This window comes from Polypterus senegalus, chromosome 10, assembly GCF_016835505.1.
Source record: "Polypterus senegalus isolate Bchr_013 chromosome 10, ASM1683550v1, whole genome shotgun sequence".
NCBI lineage: Eukaryota > Metazoa > Chordata > Cladistia > Polypteriformes > Polypteridae > Polypterus > Polypterus senegalus.
The window spans coordinates 148,514,394-148,537,981 of record NC_053163.1 but is presented as its reverse complement, the minus strand read 5'-3'; the positions used below and the strand labels follow the sequence as shown (position 1 = coordinate 148,537,981).

General features: G+C 42.6%; 1 protein-coding gene across 1 annotated transcript in view; it reads right to left on the bottom strand.

Annotated features, from left to right (window-relative positions):
* The window catches only part of cib3 (calcium and integrin binding family member 3), a 43,891-nt gene extending 21,504 nt beyond the window's left edge, over positions 1-22,387 (bottom strand). The window contains exons 1-3 of the mRNA XM_039767038.1: positions 22,306-22,387; positions 10,662-10,696; positions 7,507-7,618 (exon numbers count right to left, since the gene is read on the bottom strand). Coding sequence (XP_039622972.1) covers positions 7,507-7,618; positions 10,662-10,696; positions 22,306-22,356 — 198 coding nt within the window. The 5' untranslated portion in view covers positions 22,357-22,387. The remainder of the gene's footprint in view (positions 1-7,506; positions 7,619-10,661; positions 10,697-22,305) is intronic.
* Between the last annotated feature and the right edge of the window lie 1,201 nt (positions 22,388-23,588).

Here is a 23,588-nt window from a genome sequence, read left to right as displayed (position 1 = left end):
TTCTGAGTTTTTCCATCAGATTAATATTAGACCCATGGCATCACCAGCCTGCTCTTTTCTAGCTATTTACATGAAAATGACTGTATTTATTCAAATTAGATTCCTTTTATTGATTTTTTTGTACTTTTTTATACATTGATTCTGATAATCAAACACTGATTTTGGGGTTTTTTGAGTCGCTCAGTCTGATTCTGACATTCAATTGTGGCGATTCTCCTTTGTTTTAAAGGTTAATAATTTTTTCATCACCTTCCACCACTATTTTGGAGCTCCCATTTGTTAAGGCAAATGCACTCATTGTTAGGGTTGTGTCCTCAGAGGTAATGACATGACATGACAGGTTATCCTTCTTCTTGTTAACCCTGAGCGTCTCTCAGGCTCGAAGTTCTGTGAAATAATGGTTAACCCTGAATATCTCAAGATAAACCGTTAAGATTCAATGTATTGCATTAATGACCCTCAAAGACAATATTCTGCTGCCATCTAGTGGATAAAATAACATTATGCTGCAAAAAAATCATGAACAATATTTCTGCATGTTTTGCCACTCTATGGTAATATCATTATTCATGAGTGGGGCGGAGCTTTCAACCAAAACACAATAGCATGCAAATGAGTCGATGTAAAATCAGTTTTAAGATAAGCTGAAACTGAAACATTAATTGAATCAAGTGATAGCGATGTCATATCGTGAATTTGGCATCAGACCTTAACACAGCCAATGACACATAAGGCACTGCACAAGCAAACCCCATTGCCTGGCAATTTCTTTGGCCTGAAGGTTCACCTTTGTGCAAGTTGATGCATGGCAAAAAGGAAAAATTATTACGATCAAGTGGAAAAGACAAGACGTTAGCCTTTTAAGTGATGTTTACAATGCAGCAATTGTCAATGTTCATGTCAGGGGAAATGTGGAGGTCACTAAAACATAAGCCGTGGTATCTTATAACAACACAAGGGGTGCGTCCATCGTGCGGATTGAGCACTGACATTGAATCCTCTGACACGCAAGCAACAGAAAAAATATTATAAGGAAAGCGTAAAAATGACACACTTCTACTGTTATTACGATCAAGTGGACAAGACAAGATGTTAGCCCCCTAAGCACTACATACATTTATTGATTTCTGAAATACTGAGACAAATTATCTCAACTAGGTGAGGGAATAGTACAATATCCTAGGCATCTGCCTTAAGGAATTCGCCTTGTGGACACTTCTCCCTGTGGCTGCTGGAAGCGTTTGTGAAGCTAACACATGTACAGGTACGGAATGTTTTCAGACCCCCTTCAATTTTTCACTCTTTGTTATATTGCAGCCATTTGCTAAAATCATTTTAATTAATTTTTTTCCTCATTAATGTACACACAGCACCCCATATTGACAGACAAAAAAAAGATTTTTTGAAATTGTTGCAGATTTATTAAAAAAGAAAAACTGAAATATCACATGGTCCTAAGTATTCAGACCCTTTGCTCAGTATTTAGTAGAAGCACCCTTTTGAGCTAATACAGCCAGGAGTCTTCTTGGGAAAGATGCAACAAGTTTTTCACACCTGGATTTGGGGATCCTCTGCCATTCCTCCTTGTAGATCCTCTCCAGTTCTGTCAGGTTGGATGGTAAACGTTGGTGGACAGCCATTGTTAGGTCTCTCCAGAGATGCTCAATTGGGTTTAAGTCAGGGCTCTGGCTGAGCCATTCAAGAACAGTCACAGAGTTGTTGTGAAGCCACTCCATTATTTTAGCTGTGTGCTTAAGGTCATTGTCTTGTTGGAAGATAAACCTTCGGCCCAGTCTGAGGTCCTTAGCATTCTGGAGAAGGTTTTTGTCCAGGATATCCCTGTACTTGGCCGCATTCATCTTTCCCTCGATTGCAACCAGTCGTCCTGTCCCTGCAGCTGAAAACACCCCGACAGCATGATGCTGCCACCGCCATGCTTCACTGTGGGGACTGTATTGGACAAGTGATGAGCAGTGCCTGGTTGTCTCCACACACTGAGGAGAGGCAAGAGACATGACAGCCCGCATGGAGTTTGCTAAAAGACACCTGAAGGACTCTGAGATGGTGAGAAATAAGATTCTCTGGTCTGATGAGACCAAGATAGAACTTTTTGGCCTTAATTCTAAGCGGTATGTGTGGAGACAACCAGGCACTGCTCATCACTTGTCCAATACAGTCCCCACAGTGAAGCATGGCGGTGGCAGCATCATGCTGTAGGGGTGTTTTTCAGCTGCAGGGACAGGACGACTGGTTGCAATCGAGGGAAAGATGAATGCGGCCAAGTACAGGGATATCCTGGACAAAAACCTTCTCCAGAATGCTAAAGACCTCAGACTGGGCCGAAGGTTTACCTTCCAACAAGACAATGACCCTAAGCACACAGCTAAAATAATGGAGTGACTTCACAACAACTCTGTGACTGTTCTTGAATGGCCCAGCCAGAGCCCTGACTTAAACCCAATCAAGCATCTCTGGAGAGACCTAAAAATGGCTGTCCACCAACGTTTACCATCCAACCTGACAATTGGAGAGGATCTGCAAGGAGGAATGGCAGAGGATCCCCAAATCCAGGTGTGAAAAACTTGTTGCATCTTTCCCAAGAAGACTCATGGCTGTATTAGCTCAAAAGGGTGCTTCTACTAAATACTGAGCAAAGGGTCTGAATACTTAGGACCATGTGATATTTCAGATTTTCTTTTTTAATAAATCTGCAACAATTTCAAAAGATCTTTTTTTTGTCTGTCAATATGGGGTGCTGTGTGTACATTAATGAGGAAAAAAAATAATTTAAATCATTTTAGCAAATGGCTGCAATATAACAAAGAGTGAAAAATTGAAGGGGGTCTGAATACTTTCCGTACCCACTGTACTGTACATGCAAACAGAGTGCAGCGGGCAGGTGCAGACTACACAATCCTTAAGTGTAACACAGTTAAGGGTTTACATGGTCAAATAGCAGGGTTACTCGTGGAGAAAAAAAAGCCTCAACAATCCACTGATGATAGGGGCCCAGGAAGAATAATGAAAATCAGGGCCCTATAGGTGATATGCAATTAAAGAGGTAGTGGGTATTAGCAAAATGAAGAATTTCAAAAACCTATTAAGATTAAGAGTTAAAAGGTGAAGTCCAAGTGAAGAGAAGAAAATGAAGGATTTGAAAAGCCACTGATGACGAGGGCCCTGGAAGGGTAATGAAAACAGGGGCCCCAAAAGTGAAGTAAAACTGGAGGGGAAGGAGGTGTAGGCAACATCAGGGGTCTGAAAAGCCCATGAAGACAAAGAGACTAAAGGTGAAGTTAACATGAACATGAAGGAGATTTAAGCAAAATAAAGCCCTTGAAAAGCCACTGAAGATGGGGGCCCTGGAAGGATAATGAAAAATGAGGATCCCACTGGTGTTTTACAAGTAAAGAGGCAGTAGATATAAGCAAGATGAAGAGTTTCAAAAGCCTATTAAGAATAAGACTAAGAATAAAGAAAATAAAATCTGTTAACTATGTTTCTCAAACACCAAGAACTTGGTTTTCTCTAAGGGTTTACATAAAATAGAATTTGTTGTTCCCAACTACCATTTCAGTCAAATTCACTCATGTTGTCTACGACTGACACTGCTGAACTTGTGAGACTGAAGAGTCTACAATTCAAATGTTCGGACGTGACCGTGTGTGTTCCATTTCCGTTCAGGAGAGAGTTTTCTGGAAGTGGCTCATTTAACAATATTTTAGTCAACGGACATGCTTCTGAGCGTACAACTGGATGACTTGACATGTGGAATTATGCAATGTGAGTAACGTGAGATCGCTTCATGGATGTTTTTGATAGAATTTGCTGTTTTAATGAAACTGCAGGACAAGTTTCTTTAGGTTCCCTTCAAAGGAGCCATGACTGGCTTCAACTGCCCATCCCTGGAGTTTCGTAGGCACTTCCAATATCCATCAAAAAACAATCGAAATGCGCATTTCGAATCTCACAACACCAATTCCTTAAAGAGTCTAGCAAAGCTGTTCTTCTGTAATGGTCTTGACAGTTAAAATTCAGCACTTAATTGAGAGAAGACACGTTGCTCAACAGTAGCACTGCTTCATTTAGATCTGGGTATAATCCCCTTTGAGCAAATGTGAGCATCAACTGCTAAACAGGACAGCATGTGAAGAGACGCCAAAGCTACGTAGCACTGAATCGTCTTCTCCTGCTGCTTCAATGAAACAGCAGGACAAGTTTCTTTGGGTGGTCACCCTGGTTGCCTTTTCAGTCAGAAACTTTGTTATCTCCATACTGCATTAAGACATGAGATTATATATTATTTTTCATCCATCACTACAAACTACATGGGGTAAACCCAGCCACAGTGGAAGCACAAACCAGTGTGTTTCTTCATGCCGGTTCCAAGCCCGGTTATATGGGAAGGGTTACATCAGGAAGGGCTTCTGGTGTAAAAGTTTGCCAGATCAATATGCAGTCAACGATACAAACTTCCATACCAGATCGGTCGAGGCCCAGGTTAACAATGACCGCTACCAGTATTGTTAGCCAACAGGGAGCTGGAGGAAATTGAGCTAATGTTGACCATGAAGGAAAAGAAGAAGAAGAAAGAACATTAGAACAATCTAGACGAGAACAGGCCATTCAGCCCAACAAAGCTCGCCAGTCCTATCCACTTATTTCTTCCAAAAAAATATCAAGTCGAGTTTTGAAAGTCCCTAATGTCTTACTGTCCACCACACTAATTAGTAGCTTATTCAAAGTGTCTATCACTCTTTGTGTAAAGAAAAACTTCCTAATGTTTGTGCGAAATTTACCCTTAACAAGTTTCTAACTGTTTCCCTGTGATCTTGATGACCTCATTTTAAAGTCACCGTCTCGATCCACTGGACTAATTCCCTTCATAATTTTAAACACTTCAATCAGGTCTCCTCTTAATTGTTTAAACTGTAAAGGCTCAGCTCTTTTAATCTTTCCTCCTAACTCATCCCCTGTAGTCCTGGGCTCAGCCCTGTTGCTCTTCTCTGGACCTTTTCCTGTGCTGTTATGTCCTTTTTGTAGCCTGGAGACCCAAACTGCACCCAGGACTCCAGATGAGGCCTCACCAGTGTGTTATAAAGCTGGAGCAGAACCTCCTGTCACTTGTACTCCATATATCAAGGCGCTATATAACCTAACATTCTGGCAGCCTTCTTAATGGCTTCTGAACACTGTCTGGAAGTTGATAGCTTAGAGTCCACTACAACTCATCAATCCTTCTCATAAGGTGTACTCTTGATTTTCCAACTGCCCATTGTGTATTGTGGCATATGGCCAGTCATTTATCCCGGCCAATACTCCCAGGCCGCCAGATGGAGCCCTCGCTGCAGCATGGAGGTGCCCCGGAGGCCAGCAGGGAATCCTGGATAATGGAGTTTTTATCCACAGCCCTGCTGGATACCATGGGGGCCACTAGAGGACGCTGCAGGGAGGAACAAGGAGTATTTTCCATACAGCCCAGAAGTACGTCACAGTCACATGGACAGAGGAAATGACATGCTTCCGGGTTGAAGAAGAGGAGTTTTTACCTGACCTGGAAGTGCTGGACAATCACATGGACTGAGGGCTCAGAAGCACTTCTGGGTCATGGACTATAAAGGATTGTGGGAAATCCCAGATGGACGAGATGAGTCGGGTGGCAGGGTGACAACGCATCTGGGAGAGTGGAGGATTGATTTATTGTATTATTGTAATTGCTTATGAGTATTGTGGAGTGGAGGGTGCTTTGTGCACATTATTATTATTTTTATCTGGCGTCTGGCGTCTGGTCTGAGGGTTCAAGGGGACGACAGCGCCCCCTTATCTGTCACAGTATTCAAACCTAACATTTTTACTTCCTATGTGTAATTCTTTATATTTACTGACATTAAATTTCATCTGCCACAAATCTGCCCAAGCCTGTATGCTATTCAAGTCCTTCTGTAATGATATAACAGATTCCAAATTATCTGTTAATCCACCTCTCTTGGTATCATCTGCAAACTTAACCAGCTGTTTTTTTATATTCCTATATAAATCATTTATATATCATTTATATTTATTTATATTAAAAGTAGCAGCAGCCCTAGCACTGACCCCTGCTGGTCACCACTCTTAACATTGGCCAGTTCTGATGAGGTTCCTCGCACCATCACCACCCTCTGCTTCCTGTGCCTGAGCCAATTCTGCACCCATCTAAAAACTTCACCCTGAACTGCCACTTCTTTTAGTTTGATGCCCAATCTTTCATGTGGCACCTTATCAAATGCTTTCTGAAAGTCCTGATAAATAATCCCATCTGCTCCACTTTGATCGTATCCTTGTGTTGAAGAAGAAGAGTGGGGAGATGTGTCCATAGGCAGAAAGACAGGAGGAAGGTAAAGAGAGTGGAACTGAGGGTTGGAACTTTGAATGTAATTAAGTAGCATGTTAAAGTAACATATAATAATATGTAAGTAACATATAAAAGCATGTCATTTTTGGATAGAGTATTCCTTTAAGTGTCGCTCCCACATTATGTTATGTCATTTTGTAACCTGCTTTGGCCTGAAGAAAGTTATGTGGGGTGCTGGAGCCTATCTCAGCTAAAATAGGGCGCAAGGAAGGAACAAACCCTGAACAGGGCTTCAGCCCATCGCAGGGACAAGACACACACATCAAACACACACACACATGGGCCAATCTAGTAATGCCAATCTACCTAACCTGCATTTCCTTGGACTGTGGCAGGAAACCCACACAGACATGGGGAGAACATGCAAAATCCACACATGGGGGACCCAAGATGTGAACCCTGGTCTCTTTACTTCAAGGCAGTGGCACTACCACTGTGCCACCCACCCACACATCATGTTAAGGTACTATTATCAGTATTTGGGTTGTGGTGATCATATTATATTATCAACTGGACACCTTTGATGTGCTTGATTAAGCCACAGAGGCGAGGCTGGAGGTTGTCCATTAGTGTTTGTCATTTTCTTTTGAAAATGAACCTCAGCATTTCTGGCATTCTTTTGGAGAGTGTTGCTTCTTTCCATGTCGTCCCCAGCCCTCCTTTTGAGTATGCTGAAGCTTAGCCTCAAATCCTATTTTTTCTAAGTGATGCCAGTCTGGATACAACTGGAGGCCTTTCTGAGTCCCCCACCCTGCTGTTCACAACCCACTCTATGGATGTCGATTTTGGATGCCCTGCTCTTCTCGGTCACTTGGTTCTGAACATTCTGATTTGTCAGGTCAGTCTGACAGCTGCTGAAACAGGACTAATCGGCAGACTTCAGATCTTCCATAACTAATGACTCCCATTATCCCCACGGAAAAAAGAAACTCAAAATCGAGAGCGCAGTGCCATTGTGTCTCAATTACCGCCTAATGGTCCCAATTTCTTATGAAGCAGGCCTCATTCCAGTTAACAGGTATTAGCTTACTGGTAACCTCTCCAAGACTCCTGTCAATTAGTACCAGATGAATTATTGATAGGCTGGCATCTGCATCCTTGGCGGCGTTTACCTTTAACTCGGGCATGCTGCCAATCAGCTCATATGGCAACTTCACATCTGGCTTGCTGGTGTAGTCAAGTGGAACAAGCTGCGGTGCCAAGTCTCGGTATCTGTGGAAGAGCCTGAAATAGAAGACGTTGACTTTTATTATTTTATGGGGCTAACCCATCTAACCAGCTAACCCAAATGTCCAAATCTTCTGCTTGTGAGCTTTTCACCTCCTCAAAATGAGATATCTTGTCACAATGACAAAGAAAATGTTCAGGTGGTCTTTGGACTTGTATTAGTGTTCAACCCCATGCTATTAGAATTAGGAGTTGAATCCACTTGGAACCAGCATCTGTGTCTGACACACTCGAGGTGTCCATTGAGGTCACAGGTCACAAGTTAAGTTATTCAGCATAAATGCAAAAGGATGAAATGTCAGCTCTCAGCCATAAAGAAAACTTATCAAGTGCTACTTTACTGCATTAGAATCCATTTGAAGGGGCAACCAGCAATGGGGCACACAGATTTCAACTGGATTTCAATTTACAGTGCATTCAGAATTGAATTCCTTGACACTTCATTGCATTGTAGATTTAAATGGATACATTTGCCATGTTTGCCCACCAATCTACATTCAATAACCCATAATGAGAAAGTGAGCACATGTTTTCAGAAACATCTACAAATTTATTAAAAATCAAAAACTGAAATCTTTCGATCATAGACGTCTTCTCTTTGCTGCAGCACTCCATAGTCTGCTTGGGTGTCTCCTGATTGCTTTAATTCTCCTTCAGATGTTTCTAGAACTTGATTGGAGGCCACCTGTGGCAAACTGAACTGACTGGACATCATTTAGAAAAGCACACGTGTCCCTGTGTAATTTGCACTTCATGTATGAACAAAATCAAGCCAGGAAGTCCAAGGAACTCTCTGTAGACCTCCGTGATCGAAATGCGGTGAGAGAAAGATCAGGGCAAGGAGATAAAATCATTTCTAAAGCTTCAAGTGTTCCCAGAAGCTCAGTGGCCTAAGTAATTGTAAAATGGAAGAAGTTTGGGACCACCAGGATTACACTTAGTTTTGGCCGTCTGGCAAAACTAAATAACCGAGGAGGAAGGGGTTTGGTCAGGGAGAAGAAGACCAAGAACTCAATGGTCAACTGAACAGAACTTCAGAAGTCCTCTACTGGGATGGGAAAACCTGTAAGAAGGATATCACCACTAAGATGAAGCAGGGTGGTGGAGTCATCATGCTATGTGGGTGCTTCAAGGTGGAAGGGACAGGGAGACAGGTTACAATTGAGAGAAGGATGAATGCAGCAAAATACAGAAAAGACTTTAAGGAAAAACCTGCACACCACCTCAGACTGGGGAGACAATTCACCTTTCAGCATAAAAAAAAAAAAAATAAAATAAAGCCAAGACAACACTGTAGTGGCTTCAGGACAAGTCTCTGGGTATGAAAGCCTAGACAAACCCCATAGAACATCTGTGTTGAGACCTGAAGATGACAGTTTACAGACACCTCTCATCCAATCCAACAGAACTTGAGAGGATATGCCAGGAAGAATGGGATGAACTGCCCAAATCCTGGTGTGCAAAGCTTGTGGAGACTTACCAAGAAGACATGAAGCTGGAATTGCTGCTACATTGGCCTCAACAAAGTATGGGATGAAGGGTCTGAATACTTCTTGGAAGGACAAATTTCAGTTTTTGATTTTTAATAAATTTGCAAACCTTTACCGAAGCATGTTGGCACTTTGTCATTATAGGTCACAGACTGTGGAGTTGTGGGGAAAATGGTGAATATATTCACTTCAAATGAGATCTCCAAAACAATTAAATTTGCAGTAAAGGAAAGAGGTGTGGATACTCAGAGTCCACTGCAACGTTTCAAATCTAACCAAAATACATTGGAAAAAAGTGAAAGAAAAATTCAGCTGTTATGGAGAGAATTGATTTACATGCAAACTTACATTCTCAAACCTGCTTACATAGATAACATTACATTACTATATAATAGATAGATAGATAAATGTGAAAGGGACTAGATATATATAGAATGACGAAAAAGTAAGAAATTTAAACAGAAAGTGAACTCCTGATTTGGCAGTCCCAGTCATGGTAAGGCGCTATACAAGCGTATTGCCCCCGTCATGTTTCTTAACTTCCCCCTTGGTCTACCAGAACTGAAGCCTGGACGGGATGCCACACAGCCCACACACATGCACACCCATGCTGGGTCCATTTCAAGTTAGCAATGCACCAAATATGAATGTCTTTGAGGATTTGGTGAGAAAACACAGACACACGGATTCAAACACTGCTGGATGCTGGATCTGTGAAACAGCGCTGCTAATCAATACACCACTGTGCTGCCTTGAATTGATTTTACTAGAATTGCAATTGGCTTGCCTGTTCCTACCCAATTAGTTTCAACTGAGACTGAGACCGAGACCGTGCACATTAGCTCGGTTCTGAACGTTGCTGCTTCACTGATCCAGCGTCTTCACTTCAAACTGTTTGCTTACTTCTTGCCTGTATGAAGTCTACACATTCTCCAGGATTTCTCTGGGTATTCCGGTTTTTACAACCAACCCACCAAAGACACACATCTTAGGTAACTGGCAACTCTACATTGACTCCTAGTGGCCACTCTAACGAACCTCATCCAGGGCTGGTTCATGTATAAGCTAAGGCCCTGTGCCATGTGCCAGTGGTTAAGCCACTCTGAGAATGTTATGTTCATTCAGAACAAATTGATTTTCTTCAAATGAAATTTCCTCAGTTGTGTGTAACATCACAACGGCAAACCTACTGCAGTAAGTTGAGTTGACTCAATTCAGCGATTCTGTACTGACTTGGCACCTAATCAGCAATTTCCAAGACAACAGTAAACTGCCATCAATTTGAAACAATTCAAATATAACAAGCAATCTGAAAGTCGATCAGAGTACATTTTGTGATGAGTGGAATGACATTTAAAAAATAGAAAAACTGTACTTAAATATTAGGTATAAATGGATGGATTGTCAATCACTGCTATGAAAAATACTTGTAGGGAAAAAGAAGGAAGAATCTGTCATAATAATACACTGATGGCTGTGTACACATATTATGTATGGCACATTATAAGTTTTATAACAAAACCACATAGAAATTAGAAGAATTGACATACCTTAGTATTTCTTTTCTAGTAAAAAATGTGCAGTCCTAAAAAAAAAATTAAAATTAATTAATTGAAGAGAGACAACTGACAGAGATGGTATGGGACAGCATAGCAGTGCACAGTTCCATAGACCTGAATTCAAATATCATTCCAGCAATTATCTACATGGAGCTTCCTTCAGGTTTTCTGGTTTCCTCACACATCATTATTATCATTCTTGTTCTTAACCTGACAGATGCCTTAATCCAAATAAAAACTGAACCATTGGAAAGTATCCAGTTAATAAGCAAAAGAGGCCATCATTTACATGATTTATTTTAGTTTTTCATTGACTCGGTTAACTAATAACTCTTAACTGACTTTGAAGGAGTTATTGTGCCCTAATGGTGTCCCATCCAAAACTGGTTACTGTCATATGCCCCCATTGTCAGGTGTACCCAAACCCTCCATAACCTTGAACTAGAATATGCAGGAATGAAAAATAAACTAATGTTTCCCATAGAATCAGGAAACAAAATAACTGCGGAACGATGCTAGAAGTGTAAAGCATTGTGCCATTAAACTCATGGGAAATTACAAGTGAGAATGAATTTGAGACAGAAATAATACAATTGAGACACTATAAATAAAAGCAGTGTCCCATCACTACTTTTAAACAGACAGCGGGTCTGTAAGTAATAATAATAATAATAATACTAATAATAATAATAATAATAATAATAATAAATTTTATTTATGTAGCGCCTTTCCCATGCTCAAGGCACTTACAGAATATAAGAAAGAACAGCAGGGTATACAGTATATAGCATTGTACAAAACAAGTAAATAAATAAAGAAGATTACGACAGTGAATTCAGAGAAAAAAAGCCTAACAGACAACATAATTGATGGTCTAGCGCGCACACACATGTACAGGTTACATGAACATCTTGACAGAAAGGTAAACTGGGAGAAGGGTAATAAAGTCAAGCAGAGCTAAAAGCCTACCTGAGCAGATGAGTTTTGAGTTGTTTTATAACAGAATTCATGGAGTCAGCTGACCTGATTAATTTCGGTAGGTCATTCCAGAGTCTGGGCACTCGCTATACAGCTGAAGGCCCTGCTGTCACCCATGGAGTGTAGATTAGTGTGGGGCACAACAAGATTGTCAGAATCAGAGGACCTTAATGGGCAGACAGGCACATAGTGATGGAGAAGGTCACTGATGTAGGTTGGCGCGAGGTTATTTAAGACTTTGTAGGTTATTAGTAGGATTTTATATTCGATTCTGTAAGACACAGGGAGCCAGTGAAGACGGAGCAGGATGGGTGTGATGTGCTCGCTGCTGATTGGTTCAAGTCAGGACTCTTGCAGTTGAGTTTTGAATAAGCTGGAGCTGAGATATAAGATTAGGAGGGGCACCTGCCAGCAGCGAGTAATCAACAAAAACTGGGACACCTGCAGCAATTGATGTCATCAACCTTTGAGGCTCAATGAAGTTCCGTTGCTGCAGAAAAGCTGTATGTTGTTAAGCCATTACATGTTCGCTGAAAAGGACTTTTGTATAATTTTGAAAATTTTATTATATTTCAGCTTTTGGTAACCTAAACCTCTGGCAGTTTTCCACTTACCTTTGTAACATTTCAGATTATTCAGTGAATGTGAACTGTTTAAAATTTCAACTAAAACTGGAAAAACCTTTTAAGCAGTAGTGTATATACTGGCTCAAGGTGAGTCAGTAAAAGATTTAATGAAAAAGGATTAGGACAGAAAAACAGGCAAGATTCAATGCCAGAAAAGACAGGCGACTTTTTGTCTACTTTCAAATGCTAAGCAAAACATAATCTTTTAAGCAGAAAAATATCTATTCTTTTCGCAAGAATCAATTCAAGTTGGGGAGCATATACTGGTACAATGTGTTGCCGCACCCACCACATGACGAAACAACTCGGGATCCCAGTTTGCAATCCCCCAGGCAGACACGCGGTCCATTTCCACCCTCCGGAAGTGACCCTCTAGCTGCCACAGCCAGGTGTTACGTGGGTGAGCCCTTGGTCTGGTCCAGCCACTCGGGTCCCCAACAATGAGAATCCTACAAGCTGGATCACCCTCAGGGAAACGCGCCACATGGCCATAGTGCCATAACTGACACTCCATCACAATGCAGGTAATGTGCCTCATTCAGGGCTCCATGAGCATCACAAAGTGAAACCAGTGGTACCCAAAGATTCTCCAAAGAGACACAGTACTGAAGGAGTCCAGTCGTCATCTCAGGTCACTGGATAGCGTCCATGTCTCGCAACCATATAGCAAGACAGGATGCACCAGGACTCTAAAGACTTGGACCTTTGCAGATATCAGGGGCGCCACAGACCCCTTTCCAGAGACCTCATGACCCCCCATCACCTCCCAATCTGTCTACTGACTTCATAGGAAGAGTCACCAGAGACATGAACGTCACTGCCAAGGTAAGTAAACCTCTCGACCCCTCTGTTCACAAGAATGAACAAGTCAAAGTAATGCAATACACTCCAACATGGAAATCCTAATATCGGACACTACAGAGTTGAAGATGCTGGTTTTTAAGCCGATGCCCTGAATGATGCCACAAGTCGCACGTACCCAGGAATTCTGGTAAAGATCATCAATGCACTGCCATACACAATTTGGTGAAGCGATAAGACATTATCAGAATTAAGTATTGTAAAAATTAATGTGAAATAAATATAAAAATCATCATCCTTGGGGTCCAAAAACCACATATTTAATTTACAACATGTACTTGGACCTCAAGGAAGGCAACAGAAATGAGAGTAAACACCAGGTTACAGCTGTCAAAGACAGGTAATAGAATACACTTTAAAATATTTCATATTTGATATCTCTTGCCTTATGTGAACCCCCAGCGTTCCTCCAAAGCCTTTCCTCAGTATCCTTGTGTGTCTCGGCCTCTCATGCCCGGTGCTGCCTTTCTTGGTCGTGTTCCCTTAACGCCTGCTTCTCAGGCTCTGTGATTCTGAAGCGCCTTGCTTGCCTCCTGCCCACACCAGTGGTAGACGAGTGGAAGACAACTTGGGCTGTGCCTCTTTAGTATTTAGCAACACAACGCTGCTTGGTATATTATTCACTTTGTTATCACTGAAATGCTCAATTTTAACTCCTCCTTTGTAAAAATAAAAGCAAAATGTCCCAATCAAGAATTGAACTTCGCACCCCTAATGGATAAATGTATATATAATGATAGCTAGAGATCTACAAGGGGAGAAAACAAGTCACCTATCTTAAAACAGTTTTTTTATTCCTAAGCTTTCGACAACCTGCCAGGTGTCATCATCAGAGGAAAATGATTAGATGTACAGGAATCAAAGGCAATATATAGGGGGTGAAGGGTGGGGTGTTCAGATCTGGGATCAAGGTAGTGTACAAACCGGCAAACACTTTACAGACTGTTCTCTTCCATCCATCCATCCATTTTCTAACCCGCTGAATCCGAATACAGGGTCTGCCGGAGCCAATCCCAGCCAACACAGGGCACAAGGCAGGAACCAATCCTGGGCAGGGTGCCAACCCACTGCAGGACACACACAAACACACGCAAACACCAAGCACACACTAGGGCCAATTTAGAATTGCCAATCCACCTAACCTGCATGTCTTTGGATTGTGGGAGGAAACCGGAGTGCCCAAAGGAAACCCACGCAGACACAGGGAGAACATGCAAATTCCACGCAGGGAGGACCCAGGAAGCGAACCCGGGTCTCCTAACTACGAGGCAGCAGCGCTACCACTGCGCCACCGTGCCGACCCCTGTTCTCTTCAATGATAAAAAAAAAAACAGTTGACCACAGAGCCGAGAAACGGAGTTCACAGCATTCCATGCAGTGCGTGCCCAGTGGTATATGTGGGGCAAACATCTAAAAGACTTGCAACACGTATACAGGAACATCGCAATGTGGTCAGAAGGGAGGACCCATGGTCTCTGATTTACATGCATACAAGTTCCACCACACACACATTTAACTGGGACACTGGGAAAGTAAAGTTCAGGGCTAATACTAAGAGTGCCAGAGAGCTGGCTGAATTGCAGCTCTCTAATGGAAACCCATTAACAGACACTTGGACACCCAGCATAGGCAGGCAGCAGGCTTAAAAAGAAGAATATCCAAATTATAAAAAAGACTTTATGACTAACTCATTCTGAACCCCACCTTACTAATCCACCCCTTACAACCCCCCCCTTTCCCCACCCTTCACCCCCTATATATTGTCATTGATTCCTATACATTGTAACAGACCAGCCCGGACCACAGACAGACACCACGCCTTTATCACACAAACACACCTTTAATTTCTTTTCTGCAGCAGTATACCGTACACAAATCACCACAGTTCTCAGTCCATTCTTCCTTTTCCCTAGCTGGCTCCATACCTTCTCCCAGCAAGCTCAGTCCTCCTTCCACCCGACTCCAGCTCGCTGGGTTGTGGCAGCTGTCTCCTTTGTAGAGGACCTGTAAGTGCTCCAGTTATTCTGTGATCACCTTCCGGCTGCACTTCCAGGTGAGACGGCAGCACTGCACAGGAGGGCTCAGCGGTTCTCTACACGCCCCAGCAGGTTTGAGCTTCCCTGTTCTGTGGCAGTGTAGCAAGCCAGGTGGACTGACCTCTGCCATCCCTGGGGGAAAGTATTGCCCCGGGCAAGCTCCTTCCCCCGGTCCTTCCCTTATGGAGGCCGGGTAAGCATCCTGGCTGCCCATTACAACATCTAATCATTTACTCTGATGATGACACCTGACAAGTTGTTGAAAGCTTAGGAATAAAAAACTATTTTAAGATACGTGACTTATTTTCTCTCATTGCACATCTCAATATGTATAATTATATGTACAGTATAAATATATATATTATGGTGGAAGAGAAGGTTTGTGATACGGTTTGCATATTTGCAACTGGAGACCCGCAAAGGGAGAAAATGAATCACGTATCATAAAGTAGTTTCTATTCCTGAGCTTTCAGCCTCTGCCAATACATTTAACTGGGACAATGTACAAGTAAGATTTAAGGCCAGTACTAAAAGTGCCAGAGAGCTGGCTGAATCTTGGCTATCAAACGAGAACGTCATCAACAGACATTTGGACATAAACCCAGCATATACAAACTTAAGAAGAACATGTTCATAATAAATAAAACTTTACGACCAATACACCTCCCCCCACGAACACACTGACTTAGCCCCTTCCCATCCCCACGTAATTTTTTCTATATATTGCATTTGAATCTTGTAATTCTTTTTTTTTTTTTTTTATTGCAATCCATACAAAGAAATCAAGTTTTTACAAAAAGAAAAATTGAGTTAAAGAACAGATCTGAATCTTGTAATTCTAATCAATATCCTCTGATGAAGGCCCCTGGCAGGGGCTGAAAGCTCAGGAACAAAAACTACTTTATGATAAGTGATTCATTTTCTCCCTTTGTGGATTTACAGCTGCAAATATATACTGTACATATAATATACATATATATATATATATATATATATATATATATATATATATATATATATATATATATATATATACTGCTCAAAAGAATTAAAGGAACACTTTTAATCAGAGTATAGCATAAAGTCAATGAAACTTATGGGATATTAATCTGGTCAGTTAAGTAGCAGAGGGGGTTGTTAATCAGTTTCAGCTGCTGTGGTGTTAATGTAATTAACAACAGATGCACTAGAGGGGCAACAATGAGAGGACCCCAAAACAGGAATGGTTTAACAGGTGGAGGCCACTGACATTTTTCCCTCCTCATCTTTTCTGACTGTTTCTTCACTAGTTTTGCATTTGGCTACAGTCAGTGTCACTACTGGTAGCATGAGGCAATACCTGGACCCTACAGAGGTTGCACAGGTAGTCCAACTTCTCCAGGATGGCACATCAATACGTGTCATTGCCAGAAGGTTTGCTGTGTCTCCCTGCACAGTCTCAAGGGCATGGAGGAGATTCTAGGAGACAAGCAGTTACTCTAGGAGAGCTGGAGAGGGCCATAGAAGGTCCTTAACCCATCAGCAGGACCAGTATCTGCTCCTTTGGGCAAGGAGGAACAGGATGAGCACTGCCAGAGCCCTACAAAATGACCTCCAGCAGGCCACTGGTGTGAATGTCTCTGACCAAACAACCAGAAAGACTTCATGAGGGTGACCCAAGGGCCCCATGTCCTCTAATGGGCCCCGAGCTCACTGCCCAGCAGCATGCAACTTGATTGGCATTTGCCATAGAATACCAGAATTGGCAGATGCACCACTGGTGCCCTGTGCTTTTTACAGATGAGAGCAGGTTCACCCTGAGCACGTGACAGAAGTGAAAGGGTCTGGAGAAGCCATGGAGAACATTATGCTGCCTGTAACATCATTCAGCATGAGCAGTTTGGTGGTGGGTTAATGATTGTCTGGGGAGGCATATCCATGGAGGGTCACACAGACCGCTACAGGCTTGACAAAGGCACCTTGGCTGCCATTATGTATCAGGATGAAATCCTTGGACCCATTGTCAGACCCTATGCTGGTACAGTGGCTCCTGGTGCACGACAATTCCTGGCCTCATGTGGTGAGAGTATGCAGGCAGTTCCTGGAGGATGAAGGAATTGATACCATTGACTGGCCACCACACTTTCCTGACCTAAATCCATTAGAACACCTCTGGGACATTATGTTTTGGTCCATCCAATGCCACCAGGTTGCACCTCAGACTGTCCAGGAGCTCAGTGATGCCCTGGTCCAGATCTGGGAGGAGATCCCCCACAACACCATCTGTCATCTCATTAGAAGCATGCATACAAGAACACAGGGGCCACACAAAGTGCTGCGTACAATTTTGAGTTGCTGCAATTAAATTTTGGCAAAATGGACTAGCCTGCCACATAATTTTTTCACTCTGATTTTTGGGGCGTCTTTGAATTCAGGGCTCTGTAGGTTGATCATTTTCATTTCCATCAAACGATGTGGCATCCTTTCGTTCCTAACACATTACCCAGTCTATATCAGTATAGATATCCAGGAGGATTTCTTTTTCCCATTGAGATCTGATGTGTTTTCAAAGTGTTCCTTTAATTTTTTTGAGCAGTTTAGATATATATATATATATATATATATATATATATATATATGTATATATATACACACACAAATGTGATTGGGAGACGGCAGAAGGGCCTAAATGATAGTAATACCACACCAGACCAGGGGGCAGCGGGGTGCGCTGACTGTCTCTCTTAATCTGTTGCAGACCATCCACAGGAAATCCTGCAGGGTTCTGGCACCACTGATGATGTCACTTCCGGTTCTGGTACCACTGATGTTGTCTCTTCTGGTCCCAACACCATCACTTCTGGGTCCGGCCCCGATGACGTCACTTCCTGTACTGGCCTTTAAAGTCGCCATCTTGCCTCGATACCATCAGTTCTGTTTTGGACTCATATCTGTGAACATCTCTGTTCAAATCTAACCAATTTTGCAGCCAAGGAACAACATACGGGTGGCTACCCCAAACCATTCTGATAACTTGTGTCATTTTTGTGACAATATATATATACTGTACATATATTTTCACAAACTCCTGTATAATTGGTTTCCTGGCTGCAAATCGCAAATAAATGATAGCACTGACGTGCACAAACAGGGGTTCTAAACAGAACTGAGGGAATAGGGGAAAGGTGGAGGCTTTTAAAGGGGAAGACAGCAAGTGAAGTCAAAGGGGTCGGGATCGTAAGGGTCTACAGTCATAGGCTTGAACCCAGACGTGACATAAAAGGGGCCGGAGCCGACCAAGTCTTCCTCCATAGGCTCGGACCCGGAAGTGACGTCAACAGGACCAAGTGGAATCTCTCATGAATAGTCTGCAGGAAAGTGAGAAAAAGAATCAGTGCACTCTGCCACATCCCGGTCTGATTCGGAATTGCCCTTACTCAAGCTCCTTGGCTGCATCACATGCGCACGTGTGTGACAATATATACACAGGGTTACCCATATTTATGTATATAATTGAAAAGACGTTATTGCCAGGAAACTATGTTATTATCAAGTAACCTAATGGTATATGAACATTAAGAACCTTAAATGTTTTTCATCCCCTTTTCTCCATGGAGTGGTCTACCAATGCGCCAGGCAGAATGATACATGCTGAAGAAGAACCTAACTTTGAAAGGCATTTACCACAAGAGCTATGTTGGCATTGGTACACACACTCCTGGGCCTACCTGCTCCCTTCGCTTGCAAAACAGTACCTCTGGTGTGGAATTTTGTGTTTATTCTTGTGATGGTTAGCACACTAGGGCCACTGTCTCCAAACTCGACTGCCATCCTCCATTTCACCACCGCATAGTTGTTTGTTTCGGAGTATAAATGCACACAACGTACAAGCTGCTCTAGTGAAAATCAATTCACTGCCATTCTGTATTCAAACACAGCAGGGGTTGCCTGGTCCAGCACATCATTACTCCCATTCTCAGGCTACACAGGGATGGATGGCTAGCAGCTCATCCCAGCTGGGATGGCCCTGAGATGGAAGGATGGGGGGAAGGCAGCTTTTCCAGGACACTGCCTCCCCCAAAACGCTAGATGGCAGCTCCTCTGGAGTGTGACGGTGCCCCGGATTCCTGCAGGGCATCCTTGGACTTGAAGTGTGGTTTCTCAGCAATATTGGGTACCGTGGGTGCCACCAGGAGGAGCTGTGAGAGGACCGGAGGAGCCATGCCTCATCCATAGCCCGAAAGTACTCCTAAGTCATGAGGACGGGAGCCCCACTTCCGGGCTGAAGAAAAAGCCAATTCTCCATCTGACCCGGAAATGTTAACAAGTCACGTGGGCAGAAGGACAGAAGTACATCCAGGTCAAGGACTATTTATAGGATGCAAGCGGTGTAAAGGAGAGGGTTATAGTGATTTATTCTGGGTTTACTTGTGTCTTGTGTTTATTGGTGGCTGTGGTGATAAAGGAACACTATTTAAAGAATAAAATATTAAATATCTTCTTAGCGCTTTTAACCTGTGTCTGTGTGTCTGTCAGTTGGGTTTAACAGGGCGACAGTGACGCCTAGTGTTCTTACAATATATATATATATATATATATATATATATATATATATATATATATACATATATATATATAGTATATACACTGCATATTCAGTATTTATATATATATATATATGTTTATATCTGACTGAATTTAAATACTTGTGATCAACAGTACACAGTAATGGGGATTGTGGAAGAGAGGTGAAGAAGAGAGTGCAGGCAGGATGGAGTGGGTGAAGAAGAGTTTCAGGAGTGATTTGTGACAGATGGGTATCAGCAAGAGTGAAAGGAAATGTCTACAGGACAGTAGTGAGACCAGCTGTGTTATATGGGCTGGTGACGGTGGCACTGACCAGACAGCAGGAGACAGAGCTGGAGGTGGAAGAGTTAAAGATGCTAAGATTTGCATTGGGTGTGACGAGGATGGACAGGATTAAAAATGAGGACATTAGAGGGTCAGCTCAGGTTGGACAGTTTGGAGACAAAGTCAGAGAGGCGAGATTACATCGGTTTGGACATGTGCAGAGGAGAGAAGCTGGGTATATTGGGAGAAGAGTAATAAGGATAGAGCTGCCAAGTAAGGGGAAGACAGGAAGGCTTAAGAGGAGGTTTATGGATGTGGTGAGAGAAGACATGCAGGTGATGGGGGTGACAGATCAAGATGTAGAGGACAGGAAGATATGGAAAAAGATGATCCGCTGTGGCGACCCCTAACGGGAGCAGCCAAAAGAAGAAGAATATTCAGTATTTGTATCTGGGTTCTGTCCTGTTCAGGTTAAACCAGTTTTGTTACAATTAAAGGAAGTTTACTTACAGGTGAAAGCAGCTTTTCTGAAATTCAAATTAGTATCTTAAAGCAATGAGCAATGTCCATTATGAGTAAAGATATGTGAAAAACCACTGCAGACAGAGTGCGTCATCTGAACAGCGAAAGGCAAGACTAGAAAGAGAAGCTGCAACAAATGGCCCTGATGAAGAAGCTCACTGTCAACGTGAAACTGAAACAGATGCTCGTAATTTCAACATGCAAATGAGGCCTTGATGCCCAGAGGTGACTTGCCACCTGTTTATACAGATTTAACTTTTTTTTTGTGAAGCCATCATTTTGAATGATTATTAACAAGTATCAAAGGCCAAGCTGAGATTAGTTGGCCATTTGTTTGGACACGGGTAGCTTTCTCACAAGTCAGAAAGGTGTGTGACGTGAACAGTAAGAACATTTTCTGTTTTTATGCTGTGCCTTTCATATTTATTTACAGTAACTACCCATGATATAGTGATTTTCATATCTATCTATGACACAATACAATACAATACAATACAATACAATTTATTTTTGTATAGCCCAAAATCACACAGGAAGTGCCGCAATGGGCTTTAACAGACCCTGCCTTTTGACAGCCCCCCAGCCTTGACTCTCTGAGAGGACAAGGAAAAACTCCCAAAAAAACCTTGTAGGGAAAAATGGAAGAAATCTTGGGAAAGGCAATTCAAAGACCTTTCCAGGTAGGTTGGGCGTGCAGTGGGTGTCAAAAGAAGGGGGTCACCCACTTCATTTAATTTTTGGAACCTATCTAAGTAGTACTTGTCTTTAGGATATGGGAGGAAATCACAGAGAGACCCCTGGAGAACATGCAGATGACACACAGGCCATGACTAGGCCAGTCCCTCCTATGTAAAGCCCCAAACACAATTTGTTGGACTTATCAGAATGCAATTTTATAAAGAAATGACAAGTCATCCATTTAATCATCCATTATCCAACCCGTTATATCCAAACACAGGGTCACAGGGGTCTTCTGGAGCCAATCCCAGCCAACACAGGGCACAAGGCAGGAACAAACCCCAGGCAGGGCACCAGCCCACCACATGGCACACACACCCACACACTGAGCACACACTAGGGACAATTTAGGATCGCCAATGCAGCTAACCTGCATGCCTTTGGACTGTGGGGGGAAACCCATGCAGACACGGGGAGAACATGCAAACTCCACACAGGGAGGACCTGGGAAGCAAAGCCAGGTCTCCTTACTGTGAGGCAGCAGCGCTACCCACTGCGCCACCGTGCCACCTTCCATTTAATCACCTTAACGTAAAGTATGATCAGTAAAGTCCAAAGAGATTTTCCTGTCAATATTTCCAAGTCCCATGTTGAACTGCATAGTTTAACATCAACAATGTGGCCTTGTACATGCACAGTTATTCTCGACAGATGACATTTTGTGTTCTTTAACTGTTATATTTGTGCATGAGAAGTACGCTATCAAAAACTTTAATTAAACCAAATATGTAACATTTCAACATGTAGTTTAAAGGAGATCACAAAGCCATATATGAACCTTTTATAAACCAAATATGACTCAAAAGCCATCCAGTTTAGGAAAGACTTGACGATGTGTGGATTTGAAAAATGAAGCGACCAGCAGAATCTGCAAAGTTTTAGGTTTGCTAGTATGTGCCAGTGACCCGTCGCCCAAGTGTTTGCAGAGATGCATTTCACTGCCATACTGATTACCTGACCAGGTTGGAATTTGATTTGCTGCCCACCTACCGCCCCGTTAAAGACACCCTTATCCCCCCCAACGCCACCGCCAATCCACTGTACCTGGTATGCATCCAGCTGCTCCGCCGTGAACACAGTCTGCTTGTTTCCCATGTTGCCACGGCAGACCCTCCCTACTGCCAACCCCGAGTCTGTCGCACCTGCTTTATAAAACACCTCGGGGATATTTTCAGATATGAAATGCAGAAACAAAAGGCGCTCCTGACAGCAGGCAGATCAGGTGTCCACTGCCTGCCTCCGGCCTTTTCATTTCAGCATAATAATAGGAGCATTTCATCAATTCTTTGACCTGAATAGGCCCCCCCTTCAGAATTAAAATGGGGGTGGTGGTAATCGGTTTGATTCAGACTCAGTGTGGGCCTGAAGAGTGCTTACTGGGATGTGACCGTCAGTCTCATTATACCGCCTTGCAGCGAGACGCCGTTCCAGGATGTGTGCCTCATGTTTAATAGTGGAGTAAACTTACAATAGAAATATAAAGAACCAGTAACGGTGAACTGCACAATAACATGCAGTGAATCCACTTGACTTGAGCATTTCTAGTTTTCATCCTCTTTCTCTGTCTCTGTTTAGCATTTTCGTTTGCTCAGAGGTTGATGCGCTTGCTGCTTCCTGAGCAGATCTAATTTTCTTCACCCTAGCGGCCTGCTTCTTCTCTTCTTCCGTTGGCATCTTTTTGCGTTAGAACTGATTAAGTCAGTGTTTGTGTTGCAATTACTGAGTACGTTTTCTTTAATTTGTCACTTAAGGTGACACTTAAGTCTTAAATCATTCTTGAGGCAGATTGAAGATATGAAGAGGTAGGAGAAGAGACCGCAAAGGTGGTAGGGATGAGAACGGTGTCCGTACACATGGCCACTCGGCCACCCTGCTGCCCACTGCCAAGAGTTGACTCTACAATAAAATTAAATAAAAAATAAAAAGAGGAAAAGCCTTGGAGGTCAATCATTACCCTGAAGCTGGCACTTAAGTCTTCAATCTGCCTCAAGAATGATTTAAGATATGAAGACGTAGGGGAAGTGACAGCGAAGGTGGTAGGGATAAGAATGGCGCTCATACGCATGCGCCGCGTGGCAGCCACCAAGAGCTGATTCTATAATAAAATAAAATAAAAATAAAAAGAGGAATAACCTTGGAGGTCAATCATCACCCCGAAAGTGGATAGTAAACATCATGTAGTATATGTGTACCAAATTTCAGGTCAATCGGTCAAACTGTTTGCGAGCTACAGGTGATTTAAAATCCTGGACAGACAAACAGACAGCCATGGTAGCGTATTATAGAAGAAGATATTCAGTTTTACTTTATCCACTGATTGATTTTAC